This window comes from Salvelinus fontinalis, chromosome 21 (assembly GCF_029448725.1).
Source record: "Salvelinus fontinalis isolate EN_2023a chromosome 21, ASM2944872v1, whole genome shotgun sequence".
NCBI classification, from domain to species: Eukaryota; Metazoa; Chordata; class Actinopteri; order Salmoniformes; family Salmonidae; genus Salvelinus; species Salvelinus fontinalis.
The window spans coordinates 30,711,672-30,735,696 of record NC_074685.1 but is presented as its reverse complement, the minus strand read 5'-3'; the positions used below and the strand labels follow the sequence as shown (position 1 = coordinate 30,735,696).

Below are 24,025 nucleotides of genomic sequence, written 5' to 3'. Positions count from 1 at the left end.
GTTAAAACCTGTCAGAAACTGTTCAGGGTAAAAGAGCAGGCTTTATGGGAAGCACAAAGTCTAACATGTCATACAGAGGAACTGTATTTTGTCGTGAAAGCATTCATTCACAATTCAGTTCAAGGCCATCCAATGTGGTAGTCCACAATAAACAATTTTTACAAATATATTATGATGACATTTACATGCAGAGCACACAGCGGGCATATCGACGTACATATTATTGTTGGTTATTAATAGAGGCAGACTAAATAATGATCTCTGATGCAGCCAATACAAAGTGTCAGTGGTGTGGGACGGGAAGCCCAGGAATGGGGCATTTGATTGGCAAACATCTGTATGGACAACAGACAGGAAGAGATCTGTCTGTGCACTCTGCCTCACTAACTGTGTGTTTATATATATATATATATATATATATATATATATATATATATATATATATATATATATATATATATATATATATATATATATATATATATATATATATATATATATATATACCACACACACACACACACTAGAAGTCAAGGTTGGCCAATGTTCCCCAGGGTTATCCAGTCGGTGTGTGGGATGAGGATAAGATAAGGCCCTGTTTACTTTTTATGCTCCCTCGGCTATTGCCAGGCTCCATGCCCAAAGCACGAGCAGTGATTTTACCTTGGCACCTGTGCAAGGACAGGGTTGAGGGAGCCCAAGGCTCTGTTCCAAGGCTCCCTACTGTGAGATCCATTAATGATGCCCTGACAGAACTGAATGAGTTCATGGGATTTATGAGTAGCCTACATGGGCTGTATGTTTAGGTTACCTACTCCCCCCAAGTTGACAAGGTGTCTGGTAAAATATATATTTTTCTTTCATTCTAGTAGAGAATTTTATTTTTGGTTGGCGATTTTAGTATTTTTTTTGTGGTTGTGCATGTACTTGGCCTAGGTCTAAAGAAACGTTTAACTGAATTTGAATACTCTACTGAGTCTAGGCTTCTCATCCCCTCCCGCTCTCAAAATGCATCTGCCAGAAGTCTCTCGAGGGATATTCATATCGACCCATTGTATTTATATTCCATACATTTTCGAGCAAGTGGATGCATTGTATAGAAATAACAATCCTCCAAACCCTGCTTAACACTGTAGTAATACCTTTTTATAGAAGCTAATCTCAATGGAAATGAGGCTCATTGTTGTCGGCCTCAGGCCTTGTGCAGCTCATTGTTGTCGGCCTCAGGCCTTGTGCACGCTCATTGTTGTCGGCCTCAGGCCTTGTGCACGCTCATTGTTGTCGGCCTCAGGCCTTGTGCAGCTCATTGTGTGGGCCTCAGGCCTTGTGCAGCTCATTGTTGTCGGCCTCAGGCCTTGTGCAGCTCATTGTGTGGGCCTCAGGCCTTGTGCAGCTCATTGTGTGGGCCTCAGGCCTTGTGCAGCTCATTGTTGTCGGCCTCAGGCCTTGTGCAGCTCATTGTTGTCGGCCTCAGGCCCTGTGCAGCTCATTGTGTGGGCCTCAGGCCTTGTGCAGCTCATTGTGTGGGCCTCAGGCCTTGTGCAGCTCATTGTGTGGGCCTCAGGCCTTGTGCAGCTCATTGTGTGGGCCTCAGGCCTTGTGCAGCTCATTGTTGTCGGCCTCAGGCCTTGTGCAGCTCATTGTTGTCGGCCTCAGGCCTTGTGCAGCTCATTGTGTGGGCCTCAGGCCTTGTGCAGCTCATTGTTGTCGGCCTCAGGCCTTGTGCAGCTCATTGTGTGGGCCTCAGGCCTTGTGCAGCTCATTGTGTGGGCCTCAGGCCTTGTGCAGCTCATTGTGTGGGCCTCAGGCCTTGTGCAGCTCATTGTTGTCGGCCTCAGGCCTTGTGCAGCTCATTGTGTGGGCCTCAGGCCTTGTGCAGCTCATTGTGTGGGCCTCAGGCCTTGTGCAGCTCATTGTGTGGGCCTCAGGCCTTGTGCAGCTCATTGTGTGGGCCTCAGGCCTTGTGCAGCTCATTGTGTGGGCTTCAGGCCTTGTGCAGCTCATTGTGTGGGCCTCAGGCCTTGTGCAGCTCATTGTGTGGGCCTCAGGCCTTGTGCAGCTCATTGTGTGGGCCTCAGGCCTTGTGCAGCTCATTGTGTGGGCCTCAGGCCTTGTGCAGCTCATTGTGTGGGCCTCAGGCCTTGTGCAGCTCATTGTGTGGGCCTCAGGCCTTGTGCAGCTCATTGTGTGGGCCTCAGGCCTTGTGCAGCTCATTGTGTGGGCCTCAGGCCTTGTGCAGCTCATTGTGTGGGCCTCAGGCCTTGTGCAGCTCATTGTGTGGGCCTCAGGCCTTGTGCAGCTCATTGTGTGGGCCTCAGGCCTTGTGCAGCTCATTGTGTGGGCCTCAGGCCTTGTGCAGCTCATTGTGTGGGCCTCAGGCCTTGTGCAGCTCATTGTGTGGGCCTCAGGCCTTGTGCAGCTCATTGTGTGGGCCTCAGGCCTTGTGCAGCTCATTGTGTGGGCCTCAGGCCTTGTGCAGCTCATTGTGTGGGCCTCAGGCCTTGTGCAGCTCATTGTGTGGGGCAGAGCTGTTCTGGGTTGTTTGGATGTCCTGCAGTTCAACCTTGTTTTCTTTTTTTGTTAAAAAAAATGGAGAATAAGAGGAAAAATCTGTCTCTCTCAAACCATGTTCTGATACCAATTATGGAAACTATTAGAGAATTTAAACAGGATGGCTCTTATCGGCTAATCCGGGAGTAATAGATTCCATTAAAAATGCATGAGGGGGTGCAGAGATGAAACCGGCAGCTGCAGTAGCAGTGCTGTCTGTCAGTCTGTTTTAGACTCAGACTAGACTGCTTGCCCTGTCTCCCTGGCTCCATCGCTTTGGCAGGATCCTGTGTCCATTTAGAGGAGGCCTTTGAGAGTCAGTAGATAGCTTGCAGTCACACTTAAAGACTATCAGTCTGGCATTGCAGGTCATTGATGGATGTTAATACTTTAGGGCTCACTTTTGGCATGAATTATTCACAAAACCTCCTGCATTTTCAGTGCTTTTAAAGCAGTCATTTTATAACCATTTTTACTGTCATCCCCAAACAGAACCTGTTGTTTTGCAGGTCTTTGTGACCATATCACTAATGGTGAGTCTTATCCAATGTTTTTACCAGTGTACTGTAACACCGTTGATGCAGGGTGCCTATATTTCAGGTTGTAAAGAGCCTGTAGGTGGCTGACTGCTCTTTGCAAGGTTAAAGCTCTGTTATTCAGAGTGATGACGTTGTAAGGAGGCCACTCAGTGTAGAGACGTAAAAAAAAAAAAGAAGTTAAATTAGGTCAACGTTACTGTATGAAGTTTGTGTTCCTCCTGTGTCTGTGTTTGCATTTGGACCTGTCAGGGATTTCACAGTAGTTAGGGAAGGAAGGACGTTAGCATAGCACTCTAATGAATCCAACTAGAGAGTGAAAAGGGCGCTCAGCCTAAACCTTTTTTCATGATAATCTAATTATTAACTGAGGATTCTAAGAACTGCAAAGACAAGCTGAGACGATTGGGGGAGGAAGGAGGTGGAGGGGTTGAGGGAGGGGGGTTAGTGTGTGTTTTTTTTGTCTGTGTGTTTTAGTATTTATTGAAAGGAAGGGTCACAGGGCAATGTTACTCTGCTCCAGTCAAGGCCCTGGAGACCGTTCAGAGGAGAGAAGCGTCTGGAAGGTCAGGCAGATCACCGCCTTTTTATCTGTGTAATTTCCATGTAAAAGGACCCATGAGCACCAACGTGAAGTTCATAAGAGGATATCAAATTGGGTGTCAAATGAAGGCTGTCTATATTTTGAGGAAATGATACATACATTTTTCAACCATTTTCCATCTTAAAAATATGGCAATGGCTTTAATTTCTAGTCAAACAGATGGAAAAGGGCTCTTAGAAAACATCTACCAGAAAAAGTCTTAAAAGATAGAAGGGTTGGCTGAAAACGTCACGGAAAATGATGTGCGCCCATCGATGGGGCGGAAGCTGTGTTTTGCTATGATTCTGAATGGTCAGATCGCTGGCAACAATAACAAGAAGCTGTGTTTTGCTATGATTCTGAATGGTCAGATAGCTGGCAACAATAACAAGAAGCTGTGTTTTGCTATGATTCTGAATGGTCAGATAGCTGGCAACAATGACAAGAAGCTGTGTTTTGTTATGATTCTGAATGGTCAGATAGTTGGCAACAATGACAAGAAGCTGTGTTTTGTTGTGATTCTGAATGGTCAGATAGCTGGCAGCAATGACAAGAAGCTGTGTTTTGTTATGATTCTGAATGGTCAGATAGTTGGCAACAATGACAAGAAGCTGTGTTTTGTTGTGATTCTGAATGGTCAGATAGTTGGCAACAATGACAAGAAGCTGTGTTTTGCTATGATTCTGAATGGTCAGATAGCTGGCAACAATGACAAGAAGCTGTGTTTTGTTATGATTCTGAATGGTCAGATAGTTGGCAACAATGACAAGAAGCTGTGTTTTGTTATGATTCTGAATGGTCAGATAGCTGGCAACAATGACAAGAAGCTGTGTTTTGCTATGATTCTGAATGGTCAGATAGCTGGCAACAATGACAAGAAGCTGTGTTTTGTTATGATTCTGAATGGTCAGATAGTTGGCAACAATGACAAGAAGCTGTGTTTTGTTATGATTCTGAATGGTCAGATAGCTGGCAACAATGACAAGAAGCTGTGTTTTGTTATGATTCTGAATGGTCAGATAGCTGGCAACAATGACAAGAAGCTGCCATGTGGGGAATCGTAGGTGGCTAATTTCAGCAAGTTTTTATCTTGTTCTTGATACCATGTCTTGTTTTTAAGGTGTTTTGACTGATTTCATGTCGATGCTAATATGGCAAAAGAATTAGCTAGTTAACAACAGCAACGATGTATTTGATAGACAAGTGCTCTTTTTGCAAATGTATTTGGAGACTAAATATAATGTACATGTCGGCAACAATCTAAGCCAACCCTGTCTGTTTTGCCCCATAGTTGCGCACGTGTCGGTTTTGTTTCTAAACAACCAATCCATCTATTAGAAATACATCAAAACGCAATAATGTTGAAGCGACGACCCCTGCCAACCAGGGTGTCTGTTAGGAAAATGTGACACCTGACAACGTGACAGGGAATATTTCAATTGACTGGCTATTTGAGACATTTTCCGGACCCATATGCATTGGGTTCATAACAAATTAGGGCGTCTACCAACGGTGCTCAGAATGACAGAAATCACATGTAGATTCTGGTAATGCATCTGAACAGAACATGCAACTCATGTAATGAAGCAGCCAATAAAACGTCATTTTCAAACATTTGTCAAAATGCAATTCGCGGGAAAACTAAGAAAAGAGGGGGGATCTAAAGATGCAACAACTAGGATAGGTTGTTAATATGACTAGGATTGGCTTCTGGACAATTAAATAAAGTTTACATGAAAACCAATAGAACAGGAGAGAAATGGCATAGCGGTGGGTCCAATAGTGGAGTAAATGGAAAAATACATTTGCTAAAATTATATAATTACTACTCTTTATACAGAAATAAATAAAATCATTCAAAATACTTCACCAGAAGCATCGATTAGCCACAGAGGAATTGAGGATCATTAGCTTCTTTAAGAAATAGCTGTGGATTGTTTCAAATCACAAGCTCGTATGCGTATTTGGGAAGCCCGCAATTTGGGCAGCATGTGTGGCAATAGGCCTAGCTGATTATTGAGTTGCGGCTGTACGTGAAAAGCATCAAATATCTGTGACGATAATGTGTCGTGAGTATAATTTCAAATGTTGACAAGAAGAGGAGGGTGTGTGGTGACGATATAGGTGAGTTTCTCTCCAGAATGGCTCAGCTGTCTCCCGCCAATTCTTTCGCATTCATTGTTTCATTGTGTGAATTGTTTGCCCTTTTATTAAAAAAATAAAAAATAATCCCCATAATGACAGAAATCACACTCAGCAAAAAAATAAACGTCCTCTCACTGTCAACAGCGTTTGTTTTCAGCAAACTTAACATGTGTAAATATTTGTATGAACATAACAAGATTCAACTACTGAGACAAACTGAACAAGTTCCACAGACATGTGACTAACAGAAATTGAATAATGTGTCTCTGAACAAAGGAGGGGGTGAAAAATTAACAGTCAATGCAGCTGGTGGCCACAGATACTAAGTACTGCATAGCATTTCCTACTCATGGACTGCACCAGATTTGCCAGTTCTTGCTGTGAGATGTTACCCTACTCTTCCACCAAGGCACCTGCAAGTTCCCAGACATTTCTGGGGGGAATGGCCCTGGCCCTCACCCTCCGATCCAACAGGTCCCAGACGTGCTCAATGTGATTCGGGCTCTTCGCTGGCCATGGCAGAACACTGACATTCCTGTCTTGCAGGAAGTCACACACAGAACGAGCAGTATGGCTGGTGGCATTGTCATGCTGGAGGGTCATGTCAGGATGAGCCTGCAGGAAGGGTACCACATGAGGGAGGAGGATGTCTTCCCTGTAACGCACAGCGTTGAGATTGCCTGCAATGACAACAAGCGCAGTCCGATGATGCTGTAACGCACCGCCCCAGACCATGACGAACCCTCCACCTCCAAATCGATCCCGCTCCAGAGTACAGGCCTCGGTGTAACGCTCATTCCTTCGACGATAAACGCGAATCCGACCATTACCCCTGGTGAGACAAAACCGCGACTTGTCAGTGAAAAGCACTCTTTGCCAGTCCTGTCTGGTCCAGCGACGGTGGGTTTGTGCGCATAGGCGACGTTGTTGCCGGTGATGTCTGGTGAGGACCTGCCTTACAACAGGCCTACAAGCCCTCAGTCCAGCCTCTCTCAGCCTATTGCGGACAGTTTGAGCACTGATGGCGGGATTATGCGTTCCTGGTGCAACTCAGGCAGTTGTTGTTGCCATCCTGTACCTCTCCTGCAGGTGTGATATTCGGATGTATCGATGCTGTGCAGGTGTTACACGTGGTCTGCCACTGCGAGGACGATCAGCTGTCCGTCCTGTCTCCCTGTAGCGCTGTCTTTCGCGTCTCACAGTACGGACATTGCAATTTATTGCCTGGCCACATCTGCAGTCCTCATGCCTCCTTGCAGCATGCCTAAGGCACGTTTACGCAGATGAGCAGGGATCCTGGGCATTTTTCTTTTGGTGTTTTTCAGAGTCAGTAGAAAAGCCTCTTTACTGTCCTAAGTTTTCATAATTGTGATCTTAATTGCCTACAGTCTGTAAGCTGTTAGTGTCTTAACGACCGTTCCACAGGCGCATGTTCATTAATTGTTTATGGTTCATTGAACAAGCATGGGAAATAGGGTTTAAACCCTTTACATTGAAGATCTGTGATGTTATTTGGATTTTTACGAATTATCTTTGAAAGACAGGGTCCTGAAAAAGGGACCTTTTTTGCTGAGTTTGTCACAAGTAGTAAATCTACCGTTATCCCTGTCATTTGGTTGCATTAATTTCTGTTAATACATGTAATTACAGTCATTTACAATTCTCATTCTGAGTCAACGTTCTTTGCAGAGTTCACAACCTGCTGCACTTCTGCCATTTTCGGTTTATTTCATAACCATAATTTATGAGATTTTTCCATTTTTTTCATTGTCTTTTGTTTGGAGTACTCCATGTGAGCAGTGATCAATGAGCATGACTGGTTTCTCTGTCCTGTTAATGTTGAGGGAGCGCACGCGCCTGAGGACGCATAGAAGTACCTGTCCTGCTTGGAAATGTAGTAAAGTGTTTTTTTAACATCCATTGTAAATTATAATATATTGAAACAATAGTTCCTCACAGTAAGCTATTTGAAAAAAATCTTTCTAGCAATCTCCCTCTTGATAATCACCAATCCTCGGTGTGAAAGAGCAATGGAAGTTATAGGCCAATGCAGATGTAGGCATATAGGCAATGAGTTCCATGCCCTCCTTTTTATCTAGCCACCAATGGATCACGGTGTATCAATGAGTGCATATGGCAGAGGCTGGTGATCTCACATTAGTTGACTTTTAACTTTTACATTTGATCATTTTAATTCAATGATTTTGAGAAATTGTAGGGCCCTGTGTGGCTCAGTTGGTAGAGCATGGCGCTTGCAATGCCAGGGTTGTGGGTTCGATTCCCACGGGGGGCCAGTACAAAAAAAAAGTATGAATGTATGTACTTGTAAGTCGCTCTGGATAAGAGCGTCTGCTAAATGACTTAAATGTTAAATGTTAAATGTTAAAACGTTATTATTGAAATGACTGTTCCCAGAAAATGCGCATATGAAAATCAGAACTGGCACGCAGAATGGTAGAAATGGTAGGGTAAAGCTTCCCTAAACTTGAAACTCATGCGCTGCCTATGAAGTGTTTTTATAAATGAATTGCCTCCACATTTCCATGGTCATATTTTGCCAATAGTCTACATTAAAGCAAGGTAAGACATGCCTAATAATATTAAATAAAAAAATTCAAACAATTAAGTATGTTTCCAAAATGCATACTGCCTCCAGCTCACATTGTAAAGTGGCCTGATATAGACTGATAAGCATGACGGTCAAATGTATTTACATCAATCAATGAAAATAATTATTTTGCAATGGGATTTTTTTCTCCTGGTCATTTAGGCCAGGAACAGTTTCATTTATCAACTTTACATTTTTTGGCTGGTCCAAAAGCCGGCAATTGACGGCTAACGAAAACCCTGCTGCCAACTAATATCAGCACTTATATTTAGTTTTGGATCTTTTTTTTGCCTTTTGTAAGTTTTAAGAAGCATTGCCTTGTGCCTTGTAATTCCATGACCAAAACAATCCATGTATCTTTTAAGATATTTTCACATTTTTCTCCTTCATGAGGAGACAGGATAATGAATGTTCACAGAAGTAAAGGTAGACCTACCAATTACTTAGTCTTTTTACTGATCTCAATGTTTGTTTATGCATTATTAAGTGATTAAAATGTGTAGTTCTGTTACCAAATCAGTAACATAATTACGGACAAAACAGTAATGGAATGAATACAATTGAATTGGCTACAATGGGGAAATCATAATATTCGCAGTTGGGTCACCTGCTACTGTCCTACCTTCCACTGGCATTCTGTTATGCTCAGTTCAGTTCATAACTGATTTCTTTCTGTTGTATGGTCGTCAAAGCGAGAGTGTGAAAACAGTCTGGACAACTCCTCCCTCTCTCCAGTTAATGTTAACTCTCCCAACTCTTACTGATACCTACCCAATTTGTAAGTCGCTCTGGACAAGAGCGTCTGCTAAATGACTTAAATGTAATGTAAATGTCCCATGAGCCCCCCCCCCCCCCCCCCCCCCTCTTTCCATTTACTGTAGCCAGCATCTGAGCACCGACCAACACCGGACGTCAATGGACATTTCAACGTCCACAGACGTCATTTCTTTGGACCATTCCAGACCGGCCTTGATTTCCGCGTCTACAGACGTTGATTTTTTTGGTCTGGACCGGCCTTGAGTGAGCATAGGCGTCCATGATTGGTGACCGGATCAATCTGAACCAATCATAGACGTCTATGTTTTACATGTTTGGACAGTACAGTACGTGAAGCACAGAGTACATTAAAGAAAAGTATAGTACAGTAGAGCACACGAGTACAGTATAATGTACTGAACTTTATTGTGCTCTAGTGTTCTGTGATACATACTCAGTGCGTTCAGAAAGTATTCTGACCCTTTGACTTTTTCCACATTTTGTTACATTACAGCCTTATTCTAAAATTGATTAAAAAAAAATAAAAAAAAAATCCTCATCAATCTACATACAGTACTCCATAATGACAATTTGAAAATATATATAAATACATTATTTACGTAAGTATTCAGACCCTTTGCTTTGAGACTGGAAATTGAGCTCCGGTGCATCCTGTTTCCATTGATCATCCTTGAGATGTTTCTACAACTTGATTGGAGTCCATCTGTGGTAAATTCAATTGATTGGACATGATTTGGAAAGGCACACACCTGCCTATATAAGGTCCCACAGTTGTCAGAGCAAAAACCAAGCCATGAGGTCGAAGGAATTGTCTGTAGAGCTCCAATACGGGATTGTGTCGAGGCACAGATCTGGGGAAGAGTACCAAAACAATTGTGCAGCATTGAAGGTCCCCAAGAACACAGTGGCCTCCATCATTCTTAATTGGAAGAAGTCTGGAACCACCAAGACTCTTCCTAGAGCTGGCCGCCCGGCCTGACTGAGCAATCGGGGGAGAAGGGCCTTGGTCAGGGAGGTGATCAAGAACCCGATGGTCACTCTGACTGAGCTCTAGAGTTCCTCTGTGGAGATGGGAGAACCTTCCAGAAGGACAACCATCTCTGCAGCACTCCACCAATCAGGCCTTTATGGTAGAGTAGCCAGATGGAAGCCACTCCTTTAGTAAAAGGCATATGACAGCCCACTTGGAGTTTGCCAAAAGGCACCTAAAGGACTCTTAGACCATGAGGAACAAGATTATCTTGTCTGATGAAACCAAGATTGAACTCTTTGGCCTGAATACCAAGTGTCACGTTTGGAGGAAACCTGGCACCATCCCTACAGTGAAGCATGGTGGTGGCAGCATTATGCTGTGGAGATGTTTTTCAGCGGCAGGGACTGGGAGACTAGTCAGAGATCCTCAATGAAAACCTGCTCCAACAGGACAACAACCCTAAGCACACAGCCAAGACATTTAGAATTTTTTGAATTTAACCATTTATTTAACTAGGCAAGTCAGTTTAAGAATTTGTTCTTATTTACAATGATGACCTTCTTGTAAAGCCCCCCTGGCCAAACCCTACCCTAATCCGGACGACGCTGGGCCAATTGTGCGCCGCCTTCTGGGTCTCCCGATCACTGCTGGTTGTGATTATAGCCTGGGATCGAACCTGGGTCTATCGTGATGCCTACTAGCACTGCGATTCAGTGCCTTAGACGCGGGAGACCGAGTGGCGCAGGAGTGGCTTCAGGACAAGTCTCTGAATGTACTTGAGTGGCCAAGCCGGAGCCCAGTATTGAACCCGATCTTACATCTCTGGAGAGACCTGGAAATAACTGTGCAGCGACGCTCCCCATCCAACCTGACAAAGCTTGAGATGATCTGCATAAAAGAATGGGAGAAACTCCCCAAATACAGATGTGCCAAGCTTGCAGCGTCATACCCAAGAAGACTCAAGGCTGTAATCGCTGCCAAAGGTGCTTCAACAAAGTACTCAGTAAAGGGTCTGAATACTAATGCAAATGTGATGGTTTCGTTTATTTATTTATTTTAATAAATGTTCAAAAATGTTTCAACCTTATTTTTGCTTTGTCATTCTGGGGTATTGTGTGTAGATTGACGAGGGATTATTATAAATAGTTTTAAATCCCTTTTAGAATAATGCTGTAATGTAACACAGTGTGGGGGGAAAAGTCAAGGGGTGGGATTATTGTTTTAAGGCACTGTACGTCTATGACTGGTTCAGATTTGGACTGGTCCTGACCTAACACATTTGGTTTTGTTTGGGGAAGGAACTCATTAGAATAATAGCCCGTATGTAAAATAATACCTATATATGCAAATTATGATCTTGCATATTTCTAAATTTGTGTACCTATTCAGCATACATCACCATGAAGAGAATGGCATTAATATCCATAATTCTACATTTCTGTGTAGTACAGATCAGGGACCCATGATATATAATTCTGCACCAAATTCCGTTACCGCAATTCTGTTCCCGGGTGTAAATCCACTTCACTTACTGTAGTTCAATAACCAACTTTTTTTTTAAACTCAAGGTGTCATGTCATAGCTGACACCCCATTCTTTCCGCAGACATATTTGAATCTTTAATTCGGAGCAGATATTTATTAAGAGCTTTGGGAAAACGTGAACGCATAAAACAACTGAGGGAGATTTTACCGTAATTCTGTTGCAAAGTTTGTATCTACGCAGTTCTTTTAGTGAATGTGTTTTTTGTGAAATGTTTTGTGTAAATTGTTCAAAGTAGTCCTTGTGCATGGAGTTGTATGGTTTGTTAACCTTGGAATCAGTTTTTTTTTTTTGTTTGGCATACATTTTAAAGTAAAAAAATCTGAATGGCCTTTCACACTTTCTGAGGTTGTTTATTTCAACACACTTTCTTGTTTGAGGGAAAATTTTAAGAATCTATCCTGCACGTTTCATAAAATGTTTCCATTAATAGTCCAAACCATATTCTTCGACACTCCAAGGTTAATCCGTATGAGATCATACATCAATATTCTTCTTCCAGTGTCAATGCATAGCCAGCTTTCTTACTGCAACAGAGTAGGTACTGGCACCTCAAATGAGCTACTGCTTGAGTTCCTGCACCTCTTAGGGCGCTTTCACGTATCCTTTTATGATCAGGAGCATTTGGTACCCTGATCTGTTCAATAAAGCATGTGTGAAATGCAAACGAACTCTGGCTGAAACTAATCCTGGACCTGCGGGAGTAGTGGATCCAAGAGCAGAGTACAAGGTATTGTGACACGGCAGTGTGAGTGGCGTGGAACCTTTTTGCCTGTTGTAAACATGCTAGCAAGATGCACATTACGTTAGCGAGCTAACCGCAACCTGAAACGGTATTGTGAAAGCAAAACGTATTCTGTAGAATTCTCACAAACACTTCAGGAAGCCGAACCAGGGTGCTGAATTTCATATGTGAAAACACCCTGAAGAATATTAGGTCAAAGCCATTGTTGAGTTCCTGCACCTAAATAAACAGTACCGGCACCTTTTTCAGTACAAGTCAAGCGCTGATCTCATCCATAGGGGTGTTTCACAAATGACAGCCAGCCACCAAGTCAACCCACTCTTCATCAGTCGCTAACTGATTCTCATACTGTTGATGGATGCAGAAATCGGGGAGGAAGCTAAGGAGGATACTCTCTTCTGCCAGGTTCCGAGATAAACAGCCATGGCTTGACCGAAAGGACAATTGTCTGATGTTTAGATAAACAAACTAATTTTGAGGAATATACCTGGCTCATAATGCTAACTGAAGTGTTTACGGTCTGACAAACAAACTATTAGGCTATGTCACTTTGACTGTGATTCTGAAAACTGAAAATATTTTTGCCTGGTTTAAGACATTTTCAGCCTGACAAATGATTTCGGTAAATCTAAGGCAAACTTTCTAGATAAGAGATATCAGGTTTATGTGCCTTATCAATTGCTCTCTCAAGGGTAGGCTACTCTGAAGGATAGACTACATGTCCTTGGGGGACCATCTGGATCCAGTAAGAATATAAGAGGATCATTTTTAGACCTCTGTTCATTTAAACCATGACAGCCATCTAGCTCCCCATCACTACCCCTCTCCCTCTCAAAGTGACCTTGTTATCTTCCAATAAACAATCGTCTTTCTTCCCGAGCCCAGGACAAAAGGCAATAACTTGTAAAATGAGACATTTTATTTTCCAATGCCATTCCCGCAGACCCCCTCCCCCCAAAAAATGAGCCCTTAGCCCATCATTGATGGAGCGGCCAATTTGTCTGCCAAAACGTCCTTATCAGGGGAAACCTTGGGAGACAAAAGATGGAGTGCAGAGCCAGGGGTCTTATCAATGTGGCATACCCTCAGCGGACCTGCATCACGCCTGATAACGCCTCTTATCGCAGCCACTGATGTCACCCCAAAGTGGCAAGGATTTACTGTCCTTGCCACTCAAACTTTGTCCCCTTTTTTTGATTTTTGATTATTTATTTTTTATCCATCACCGTGGAGACCTTGCAGACAAAAAAAAAGGAAGAGGGAGAAGAAGAGGAGGAGCTGAGTAGATCTATGGGATTAAGCTGAGGTTTTTAAGTCAAATCAGGAGCTGAGGTTAGCTGGTGTTAAACTGCATGGTTCATTTGAGAAAAATGTGGTCAGCACTCAGCAGCAGTTTGAGGTTTTGTGAATGTCGGCAATTCTAACAAGAAAAAAATAAAGCAGGTGGGGAATCGGATAGATGACCATTACCATGCTTGAAATCCCAATTGGGTCATAGTCATCAGGCTTGAGTAGAGCTGTGTCGATGAATCTATCATTGTACCTTGACAGTTGTCTTCTTGCTGGCTGACTGATTGACAGGTAGCAGAGACAATTCACTTCAGATATCTTGGGTTTTAGTTACAGTTTTAACGATATGAGCTGTTGAGTTTCATGTATTTTTGAAATATGCATCTCGTCTAAAGTAAGGAGAACTGATGGGGATATCACTGAGCGAGTAGGGCTGGAAAAAAGGTCTGACAGACAATAGAAGGAGCCCTTTATCTCAATGGCACTGGTACTCTCTGAACTCACTTTTAGATCTGTCTGTACTCTGTCCTTTTTAAAGTCTCATTGAGAATGCAAAAGTACTTTTAGAGCCCTAAAATAACTGTTTATTTTACATGTACATTTTGATGGAATGAAAACAACATTCTGCCAGTTATGCCATTTCCTTTTTCTTCCTTTTTAATTTTGCTTAAATAAAGCAGCGGCCTCTCTCTGAATAATGCCTGCCTTGATGCATTTTTAATCAGGAGAAAATTGGGAGAGTAATGGAAGTTATTCTGATACCCGTCGCTCTCATTTTTCGACAGTAAAGTAGTGGAGGCATTTCCCTGGAGATTTCTCTTTCTCTGTGCCTTTTCTCCTCAACCCTCTTTTGACAAATGCGTGGTAATGGAAGGGTTGTTGTGAAATTGGTATTCTTTTCAAAATGGAGTCTGACCATAGAGAGGCTTTTAGCTTGTCAGCTGTGTGTGAGCAGATGAGAGAGCGAGAGAAAGAGGCTGTGCTGGGTGGTTTGAAGTGGGGCTGTCACATTGTGAGAGGCGAGGCAGGTGGGGGAGGAGGAGAGGACGAAAGGGGTGAGAGAGTTGGTGGGGGGGGGTCTCTTCAGGCACCTGACTAGAATGAAAGCCACTCTGTTCCTCCTTTCTTTTGGGGTGGAGGTAATCATGTTTCTGTAGCCAGTCACTGAGCTCTCTATCCTGTGGCTGACTCACTTAAGCTGGCCTGTGGACATTGAGGGGGAAATGAAAACAAGCCAAAGAATTGTAAAAGAAAAGAGGAAGACAGGGAGAATAAAGAAATGAAGCCGCTCTGAGACAGCTGTGTGCAAGACATTCACTTGAATTGAAATTTCAGGGGTGCTGTTTTTTTGGATAGAAGTAAAAGATTTGCTGACCATACAGTACCATTTAGATGTTGTTGCAGGTATATAGGCCTATGTGCCTACCTATAGAGAGTAGAATATAGTACTCTGCTTAAGTCTAGTATTCAGAATGATAACTACAATCAAAGATACTGTGGTAAAACACTTCTTAATCATACACAAACACACCTACACTCCCCTTCCGTATGTATTTAGACAATGAAGCTAAAATTGTGAATTTGGCTGATATATTTCAGCATTTTGGATTTGAGATCAAATATTTCACCCTTTTATTTGAAGGTATTTTCATGTATATCTGTTTTACGGTTTAGAAATGATAGCACTTTATTCAACTAATCCTCACCCCATGTGAAGAAGTCATAAGTATTTGGACAAATTCACTATTAGTGTATCAAAGTAGTTAAGTTCATTATTTGGTCCCATATTCCTTGCACGCAATGACCCCTCAAGCTTGTGTGGCGAGAATCTCGTTGGATGCATTTGCAGTTATGTTTTTGCCCAATAGTAACTGAACGGTGAAGGAAGACCGGAGTAAGTTTCTTTCTAAGTGACTAGATAAGATGTTTCTGACCACTTCTAAGTTAATCCTGATAATGCCGTGATTGAAAAAAAATCAGGACTGAATGAATCATGAATATTGATGAGTGAGATGCTGTTTAGAGGCTACACCTCTCACATTAACCAATAACGGGGGAGGTTAGCGTTTCTTTGTGGGTATGATCACTGTGCCTCTGTAACCTCATCATTAGTCACGATTTTAATTCATGATTATCTATAATCATGGTAGCATCCACATAGATGTAGAAGTGTTCAGAACATCTTTCTTACTTACAATAAAAATTACTACAAAATGGCACAATCCAGAACAAACTGCCAAATGCATCCAACAAGTTTGTAGTCACAAGCTTGATGTAGTCATTGAGTGCAAGGAATATGGGACAAAATACAAACATTTTTGACTACTTTAATACACTAAGTTAATTTATCCAAGCACTTAAGCTTTATCCCCTCCACCCTCCATTTGAAGAAGTCGTAAGTGCTTCCATTTCTAAACGGTAAAACCGTCAGTTAAGAACAAATTCTTATTTACAATGACGACCTACCAGGGAACAGTGGGTTAACTGCCTTGTTCAGGGGCAGAAAGACAGATTTTCACCATGTCAGCTCGGGGATTCGATCCAGCAACCTTTCGGTTCCTGGCCCAACGCTCTAACCACAATGCTAGCTAGTGCTAGATGACAATTTTCAGGTCTTGGCATAGATTTAAGTAGATTTAAGTCAAAACCGTAACTAGGCCACTCAGGAACATTCAATATTATCTTGGTAAGCAACTCCAGTGTAGATTTGGCCTTGTGTTTTAGGTTATTGTCTGGCTGAAAATTGAATTTGTCTCCCAGTGTCTGTTGGAAAGCTGACTGAACCAGCTTTTCCTCTAGGATTTTGCCTGTGCTTATGGCTGTATTACATTTTTATTTACAAAAAAAACTCCCTAGTCCTTACCGATGATAAGAATACTAATAGCATGATGCAGCCACCACCATTCCTGAAAATATGAAGTGTTACTCGGTGATGTGTTGGATTTGTCCCAAACAATGCTTTGTATTTAGGACAAAAATTTACTTTCTTTGCCACATTTTCTACAGTATTGCTTAAGTGCCTTGTTGCAAACAGTGTGTTTTGGAATATTTTTCTTTCTTTTCACTCTGTCATTTAGGAGAGTATTGTGGAGTAACTACAATGTTGTTGATCCATCCTCAGTTTTCTGAAATCACAGCCATTCAACTCTGTAACTGTTTTAAAATCACCATTGTCCTCATGGTGAAATTCCAAAGCAGTTTCCTTCCCCTCCGGCAACTGAGTTAAGAAAGGACGCCTGTATCTTTGTAGTGACTGGGTGTATTGATACACCATCCACAGTATAATTAATAACTTCACCATGCTCAAAGGGATATTCAGTATCTGCTTTTTTATTTGTACACATCCTCACTTGTCTTTGTGGTTGAATCTGTGCTTGAAATTCACTACTTGATTTGAGGGACCTTACAAATAATTGTATGTGTGGGATACAGTCATTTAAAAATCATTTAACCACTATTAATGAACACAAAATGAGTCCATGCAACTTATTATGCAATTTGTTAAGCACATTTTTACTCCTGAACTTATTTAGGCTTGCCATAACAAAGGGGTTGAGTACTTATTGACTTAAGCCATTTCAATTTTTGATAAATTTCAAAAATGTTCTACAAACAAAATTCCACTTTGACATTATGGGGTATTATGTGTAGATCATGGACACTCTCAATGTAATACATTTTAAATTCAGGCTGTAGGCTAACACAACAAAATGTGGAAAAAGTCAAGGGGTTTGAATACTTTCTGAAGGCACTGTACATATGGAGGGGAGTGTATCCTTGTGTGTGCCGAAGCCATTTGGTGGGAAAGAGCTACTTTTTGCTTTTCACTCCTGATCTGTATCAGCATCAATTCATAGAGACATTCTACACTTCCTGAGCTCCAGGCTAGTGACTGGGTAAAGGATACAGCCGACAGCAACAACAGGCCTTGTAAATGCGCTGTGTTATTTGCAACAGAGTAAGATGGAGAGCAGAAAAGACCCATCATAGCATCTGAGCAGAGTGGGGGAAGTTGACTTGATGTTAAGTGATATTACATGCTTAGATGTGTAGCCTCTGTAGTTCGAAGGGGGGGTTGCTGAGTTTGAATATGGTGTTACGGACCCGAGTGGGATTTTTATTTTTTTATTTAGGGCTTAAAAGGAAAGAGAGCGAGCACAGGAAACTCTGGAGGGGCAAAACATCCATCAGCATGGTAGCAGTTTGCTTTCAGGGCTTTGACTTAAGATTAGATAAAAGGTTTTGCATTCAGTTCAACTGCCAGCTGCTTATAATTTAATACATGATAAAAAGTCTAACTGATGTGTTTTTTTTCTCTCTGTCTCTCTCAGGATCCCCCAAGGTCCGAGCGGCTGTAGATCCCAGAAAGCAGCAGCCATGTTAGCCTGCCTACAGAGACGGCAGCAGAACCTCTCATCTCAGCGTCTGGTATGCACCCCCAAGATCCTGGATGCTCCGCAGCAGCAGCAGCAGCAGCAGCCCAGCACACGAAAAAGTGAGTCCCCGTGTCTCTGCTCTCAGCAGCTGAGGACAAATCAAATCAAATGTGTATTTGTCACATGCGCCAAATACAACAGGTGTACACCTTACAGTGAAATGCTTACTTACAAGCCCTTAACCAACAATGCTTTAAAAAAAGTGTTATGTGAAAAATGGAAAATAAAAGTAAAAAATAATTAAAACAGCAGCACTAAAATAACAATAGCGAGGCTATATACAGGGGGTACCGGTACAGAGTCAATATGCGGGGGCACTCGTTAGTCGAGGTAATTGTGGTAATATGTACATGTAGGTAGAGTTAAAGCGACTATGCATAGATTATAAACAGAGAGTAGCAGCAGCGTAAAAGAGGGGTCTGGGTAGCCCTTTGATTAGCTGTTCAGGAGTCTTATGGCTTGGGGATAGAAGCTGTTAAGAAGCCTTTTGGACCTCGACTTGGCGCTCCGGTAACGCTTGCCGTCCGGTAGCAGATAGAACAGTCTATGACTAGGGTGGCGGGAGTCTTTGACAATTTTTAGGGCCTTCCTCTGACACCGCCTGGTATAGAGGTCCTGGATGGCAGGAAGCTTGGCCCCAGTGATGTACGGGGCCGTACGCTCTACCCTCTGTAGTGCCTTGCAGTTGGAGGCCGAGCAGTTGCCATACCAGGCAGTGATGCAACCAGTCAGGATGCTCTTGATGGTGCAGCTGTAGAACCTTTTGAGGATCTGAAGACCCATGCCAAATCTTTTCAGTCTCATGAGGGGGAATAGGCTTTGTCGTGCCCGCTTCACGACTGTCTTAGTTTGTTGGTGATGTAGACACTAAGGAACTTGAAGCTCTCAACCTGTTCCACTACAACCCTGTCGATGAGAATGGGTGCGTGCTCGGTCCTCTTTTTCCTGTAGTCCACAATCATCTCCTTTTGACAACAGCCTCTGACTCTACATTTCACTACAGAGACCCATTTTGTTTAATTTGTGGCGCTGTGTTTGTATCTCTGTATAGTGACAGTCGGATTTCGCGAAAGAAAGCCCTGTATAAGATTTTTAGTGGGAAAGCTTCACTTTACATACACAACTGTAGTTTAGTTGAGAGAAGTAGAGCGTTTCACCCGGGTAAACCAGACTCTCCTGTAGCAACCATTTGTACCACTGAGCCTCCATCTGATGGAGTTGATTGGCTTCAATTATGCCACTCGTCTCTATGCTGCATCGGAGGTGTGGAGTTCTGCCTGCGGGGCTACGGAGCAGGAGCCCACAGGGCTGTTCTGTGGTGAGGAAGGGCAAGTTCACCTTGGTCTATCTACCTCTGCCTGCCAGGCTGTCTGGCCTGCTGAAGAGAACCGTGCAGGGTAGATATCTCCCACTCAGATCTGTGTGGATCCTCTGGGTCTTATCACAGGCAGTCATCTTGCACTCTTTCATTTCCTTCTTAAGAGCACTGATCAATGATGGAGCGGAACGCTGGTATGTTGTTGTTGCTGATGATGATTTACCCTGCCAAGGGCATACTAGCACACAACCCCCCCCCCCACACCTTCTCCTAGTCAGCCCTGAACTTTTGCCAATATATCTATTTTACACTTCTTACCTTATTATATGCCTCTTTCACATGTACTTGCACGCTCTGCCATTTTAACTCTAAACACACCGTGCTTACAGTTTATTATTCAGGTGTTTGCTATTTATGCTGCGTTTTGCTGCATTATATGGCTGGTACACGGTCAAAGAAAACCCTGTTGTCATGGCCACTCTCGCTCTGAGACCTAAATGACATAGGGGAGAGTGGGGTATGTTGAGGTGTTTTTTAAATTCAGCATCACTACGTCAAGGGAAATATATTATTCTTTCTAACAAATACAGTACCAGTCAAAAGTTTAAGAACACCTACTCATTCAAGGGTTTTTGTTTAGTTTTACTATTTTCTACATTGTAGAATAATAGTGAAGACATCAAAACTATGAAATAACACATATGGAATCATGTAGTAACCAAGAAATATTTGAGATTCCTCCAAGTAGCCACCCATTGACTTGATGACAGCTTTGCACACTCTTGACATTCTCTCAACCAGCTTCATGAGGTAGTCACCTGGAATGCTTTTCCAACCGTCTTCAAGGAGTTCCCACATATGCTGAGCACTTGTTGGCTGCTTTTCCTTCACTCTGTGGTCCAACTCATCCTGAACCATCTCAATTGGGTTGAGGTCAGGTGATTGTGGAGGCCAGGTCATCTGATGCAGCACTCCATCCCTCTCCATGGTCAAATAGCCCTTACACAGCCTGGAAGTGTGTTGGGCTATTGTCCTGTTGAAAAACAAATGATAGTCCCACAAAGCGCAAACCAGATGGGATGGTGTATCGCTGCAGAATGCTGTGGTAGCCATGCTGGTTAAGTGTGCCTTGAATTCTAAATATATCACTGACAGTGTCACCAGCAAAGCACCATCACACCTCCTCCTCCATGCTTCACGGTGGGAACCACACATGCAGAGATCATCTGTTCACCTACTCTGTGTCTCACAAAGACACGCGGTTGGAACCCAAAATCTCAAATTTGGACTCATCAGATCAAAGGACAGATTTCCACCAGTCTAATGTCCATTGCTTGTGTTTCTTGGCCCAAACAAGTCTCTTTTTCTTATTGGTGCCTTTTAGTAGTGGTTACTTTGCAGCAATTCGACCATGAAGGACTGATGAAGGCCTGATTCACACAACAGTTGAACTCTGAAGCATTTATTTGTCCTGCATTTTCTAAGGCTGGTAACTCTAATGAACTTATCCTCTGCAGCAGAGGTAACTCTGGGTCTTCCTTTCCTGTGGCGGTCCTCATGAGAGCCAGTTTCATTATAGCGCTTGATGGTTTTTGCGACTGCACTTGAAGAAACTTTCAAAGTTCTTGAAATGTTCCGGTTTGACTGGCCTTCATGTCTTAAAATAATGATGGACTGCCGTTTCTCTTTGCTTATTTGACCTGTTCTTGCCATAATATGGACTTGGTCTTTTACCAAATAGGGCTATCTTCTGTATACCACCCTACCTTGTCACAACACAGTTTATTGGCTCAAACGCATTAAGAAGGAAAGAATTTCCACAAATGTACTTTTAACAAGCCACACCTGTTAATTGAAGTGCATTCCAGCTGGTTGAGAGAATGCCAAGAGTGTGCAAAGCTGTCATCGAGGCAAAGGGTGGCTACTTTTAAGAATCTCAAATACGAAGTCTATTTAGATTTGTTTTAACATTTTTTTTGGTTGCTACATGTTTCCATATGTGTTGATACATGATTCCTATCTTTACTGTATGCCTTCATTCAGACTTCTCTGCTCAATATCACTTACCCTTATTTCTGGAACAGGGCTTTCGTTTTGATGTGCCAATTCGTAAGCAAGTTTTCTGCATTTGAGGCTACTAAGTTCATTAAACTGGTTAGCGAGATTCTTAATTTGTTTAGCAAATTCAGACTCCATGTAATCAGATAAGACCTTGTGTGACTCTGCTACTCTATCATAGCCTGTCTTTATCATAGCCTGTCTTTATCATAGCCTGTCTTTTGCACAGTTACATTTTTGTTTTCTTTTGTGTCAGTGTACCTCAGTGTCATTCAGTACATTTTATATTTTTTTCCCCCTCCCTGGCTGCTGCTCGACTGGACTTCTTCCCTTCTCTCACGTCCTTGGCTGCTCTCGCAAGAACCTCAAGGGGGGGCTAGACCCCCTGCTTGTTTTACGGGGCATGATGTCTGCTCTGTAACACTAAAAATGCACTATTTTGAGTTCATATGCATGACACACAAAAATACTATGCATATTATACATAAAATGTCATCCATTATTTGTATGGGGTATGGTGGCCATTGGCTCAACTTATCCTAAGGCAAACATTTAGACTATTATCCCACACAGATTCAAGGATGCACTTTCATGCTAGGTTTAGGACCTCATATTGTAGCTTATACAGACCCCAACTGATGTATAAAACGATCTACTTTGGTTTAGATAGAAGCATCATGAAACCTATAACACATCAAATTCATTTGACTTTGTGAAAATCTGTTTGTTTACCACTTTTCCCATGTCTTCCTAAATATTTGGTCACATGATTCATTTTGTGTATTGTTTCCTACAAACAAAGGGTGGCTCAACTAACCCTTTGGCTCAACTTACCCCGCTCTCCCCTATGTAAAATAAGCTAGAGATGACCTCATTCCCTAACCAATTGAGGATCTTCCTTTTGAACTTGGATCAAAGAAAATGCTTGCTCAAGCACATGTGTTAATCAGTTGATAAGTGATCGCAAGCCATGTTATCCATGTCATAAACAGAGATTTCAAAAGACCGTGTTTATTATTCCCACTGCCAGTGCACATTATTATCACATTTAATGAGAGTATATGTTGTGGCAGTTGTCGGCTGATGAAACCAGCACAGGGCATTCTGAGTTTACGTATCATATTTCCATGATTCAATTCAGAGATAATGTTTAATCACTGTGTTTTATACTGCTCTGTCAGATTTCTGTGGAAGTTTATGACATGAATTTATGGGAAACCACATATCATGCCGTGCCTATCCCCACATAGCTAGCGTAATAACATATTCACATTTTTTTTTTGTGATATAAATTGCCTATGGAAAATGCATAAATCGTCTGAGTGATTAACCTCTTGGCCGATGAGTAATTGTGTGGAGACATTCAGACTAAATGCAAACTGATGGATTTGTAATGTATATTGTACTTCTCTAGCTTCACTTCCCAGATTTGGGCCATGAAAACAAATCCTGTGTATCCCCCAGCTTTCCTTCACATTGAAACCTTTCACTAAGGCTCTCTGGGAGACTAGCAGTCTCTCTTCCCTATCTCATATCCCCATGTCCCTCATCTCTCTCCCGGGGTGAAACACCTCTTTTTGTCTCTCATTATTAAATATTAATTGGGAATCAGTAGAGCACTTGTCTGCTAAATGCTGGAACAGAAGGACCTAGTTTGCCTCAGGCAGAACCACGGGCGCCTTTCACATCCTGTTTACCTGCAGGAATCATTTCTCCCTCCCGGAGCTCTGTGTCTGTGTGTGTGTCTGTGTGTGTCAGTGGCGTACTACAAAACAGCTAATTTCCTACAATTCTACACATTTTGCAATGAGGCTGAGAAAATGTTAGTTTTACAGCTTTTTTTGTCACTGCTTCTGACGTGTTCATATGATATCAGGGGGGACGGGGACGCCAGTGGTGTGTGTGCGTCTGTGTGGAGCAGCATCCACCCCCCCTTGCCTCCAGCACTAACCTGACATTTCAAGCACATCCATATGAAACAAACTGCTCTACTGATTGGAGCCTGCTGGTTGGACTTGATTAGACCCAGAATAGTTCTCTAAAAGGTTTTTGAGTTGATGTTTTTCCCATTGGGATTCTGTGTTGAAAGAGTGGTTTTCACGCAGATTTTTTGGGAAAAGCTTTTGCAGGGGATTCAGAGGTTACAGATTTAGATGGACGAACCATTCTAATGGATGTCTGTGGTTTGGTTTCACAGAGGAATCCCTGACAATGCCAACCCATCTCTTAAATATGAGGAAGTGTGTATGTGTGACTGAGTGCGACGGTTTATGTGATGAAAGTTAATGAGTGCTCTGCTCTACTCTGCTCTTGGCCTGAACGGCAGATCAGAGCCGGGTATGCTTTTTCCCACGCTGCCGGCCTGTCTTTCCGGAGGGCTCTTTTAGAGCGGCGCACTGCTTTCCTCGGGGCTGCTGAGCAGAGTGGCACAGAGACAAATGGGGAGTGACACTCGCGTAAAGAG

The 24,025-nt window shown here is 42.6% G+C and overlaps 1 protein-coding gene across 2 annotated transcripts in view; it reads left to right on the top strand.

Annotated features, from left to right (window-relative positions):
• The window catches only part of LOC129818640 (protein FAM222A-like), a 41,817-nt gene that overhangs the window by 7,682 nt on the left and 10,110 nt on the right, over positions 1 to 24,025 (top strand). For both annotated transcript variants that reach the window (XM_055874736.1, XM_055874735.1), the window contains exon 2: positions 18,081 to 18,244. In XM_055874736.1, the coding sequence (XP_055730711.1) occupies positions 18,127 to 18,244 (118 nt within the window). In that variant the 5' untranslated portion in view covers positions 18,081 to 18,126. The remainder of the gene's footprint in view (positions 1 to 18,080; positions 18,245 to 24,025) is intronic.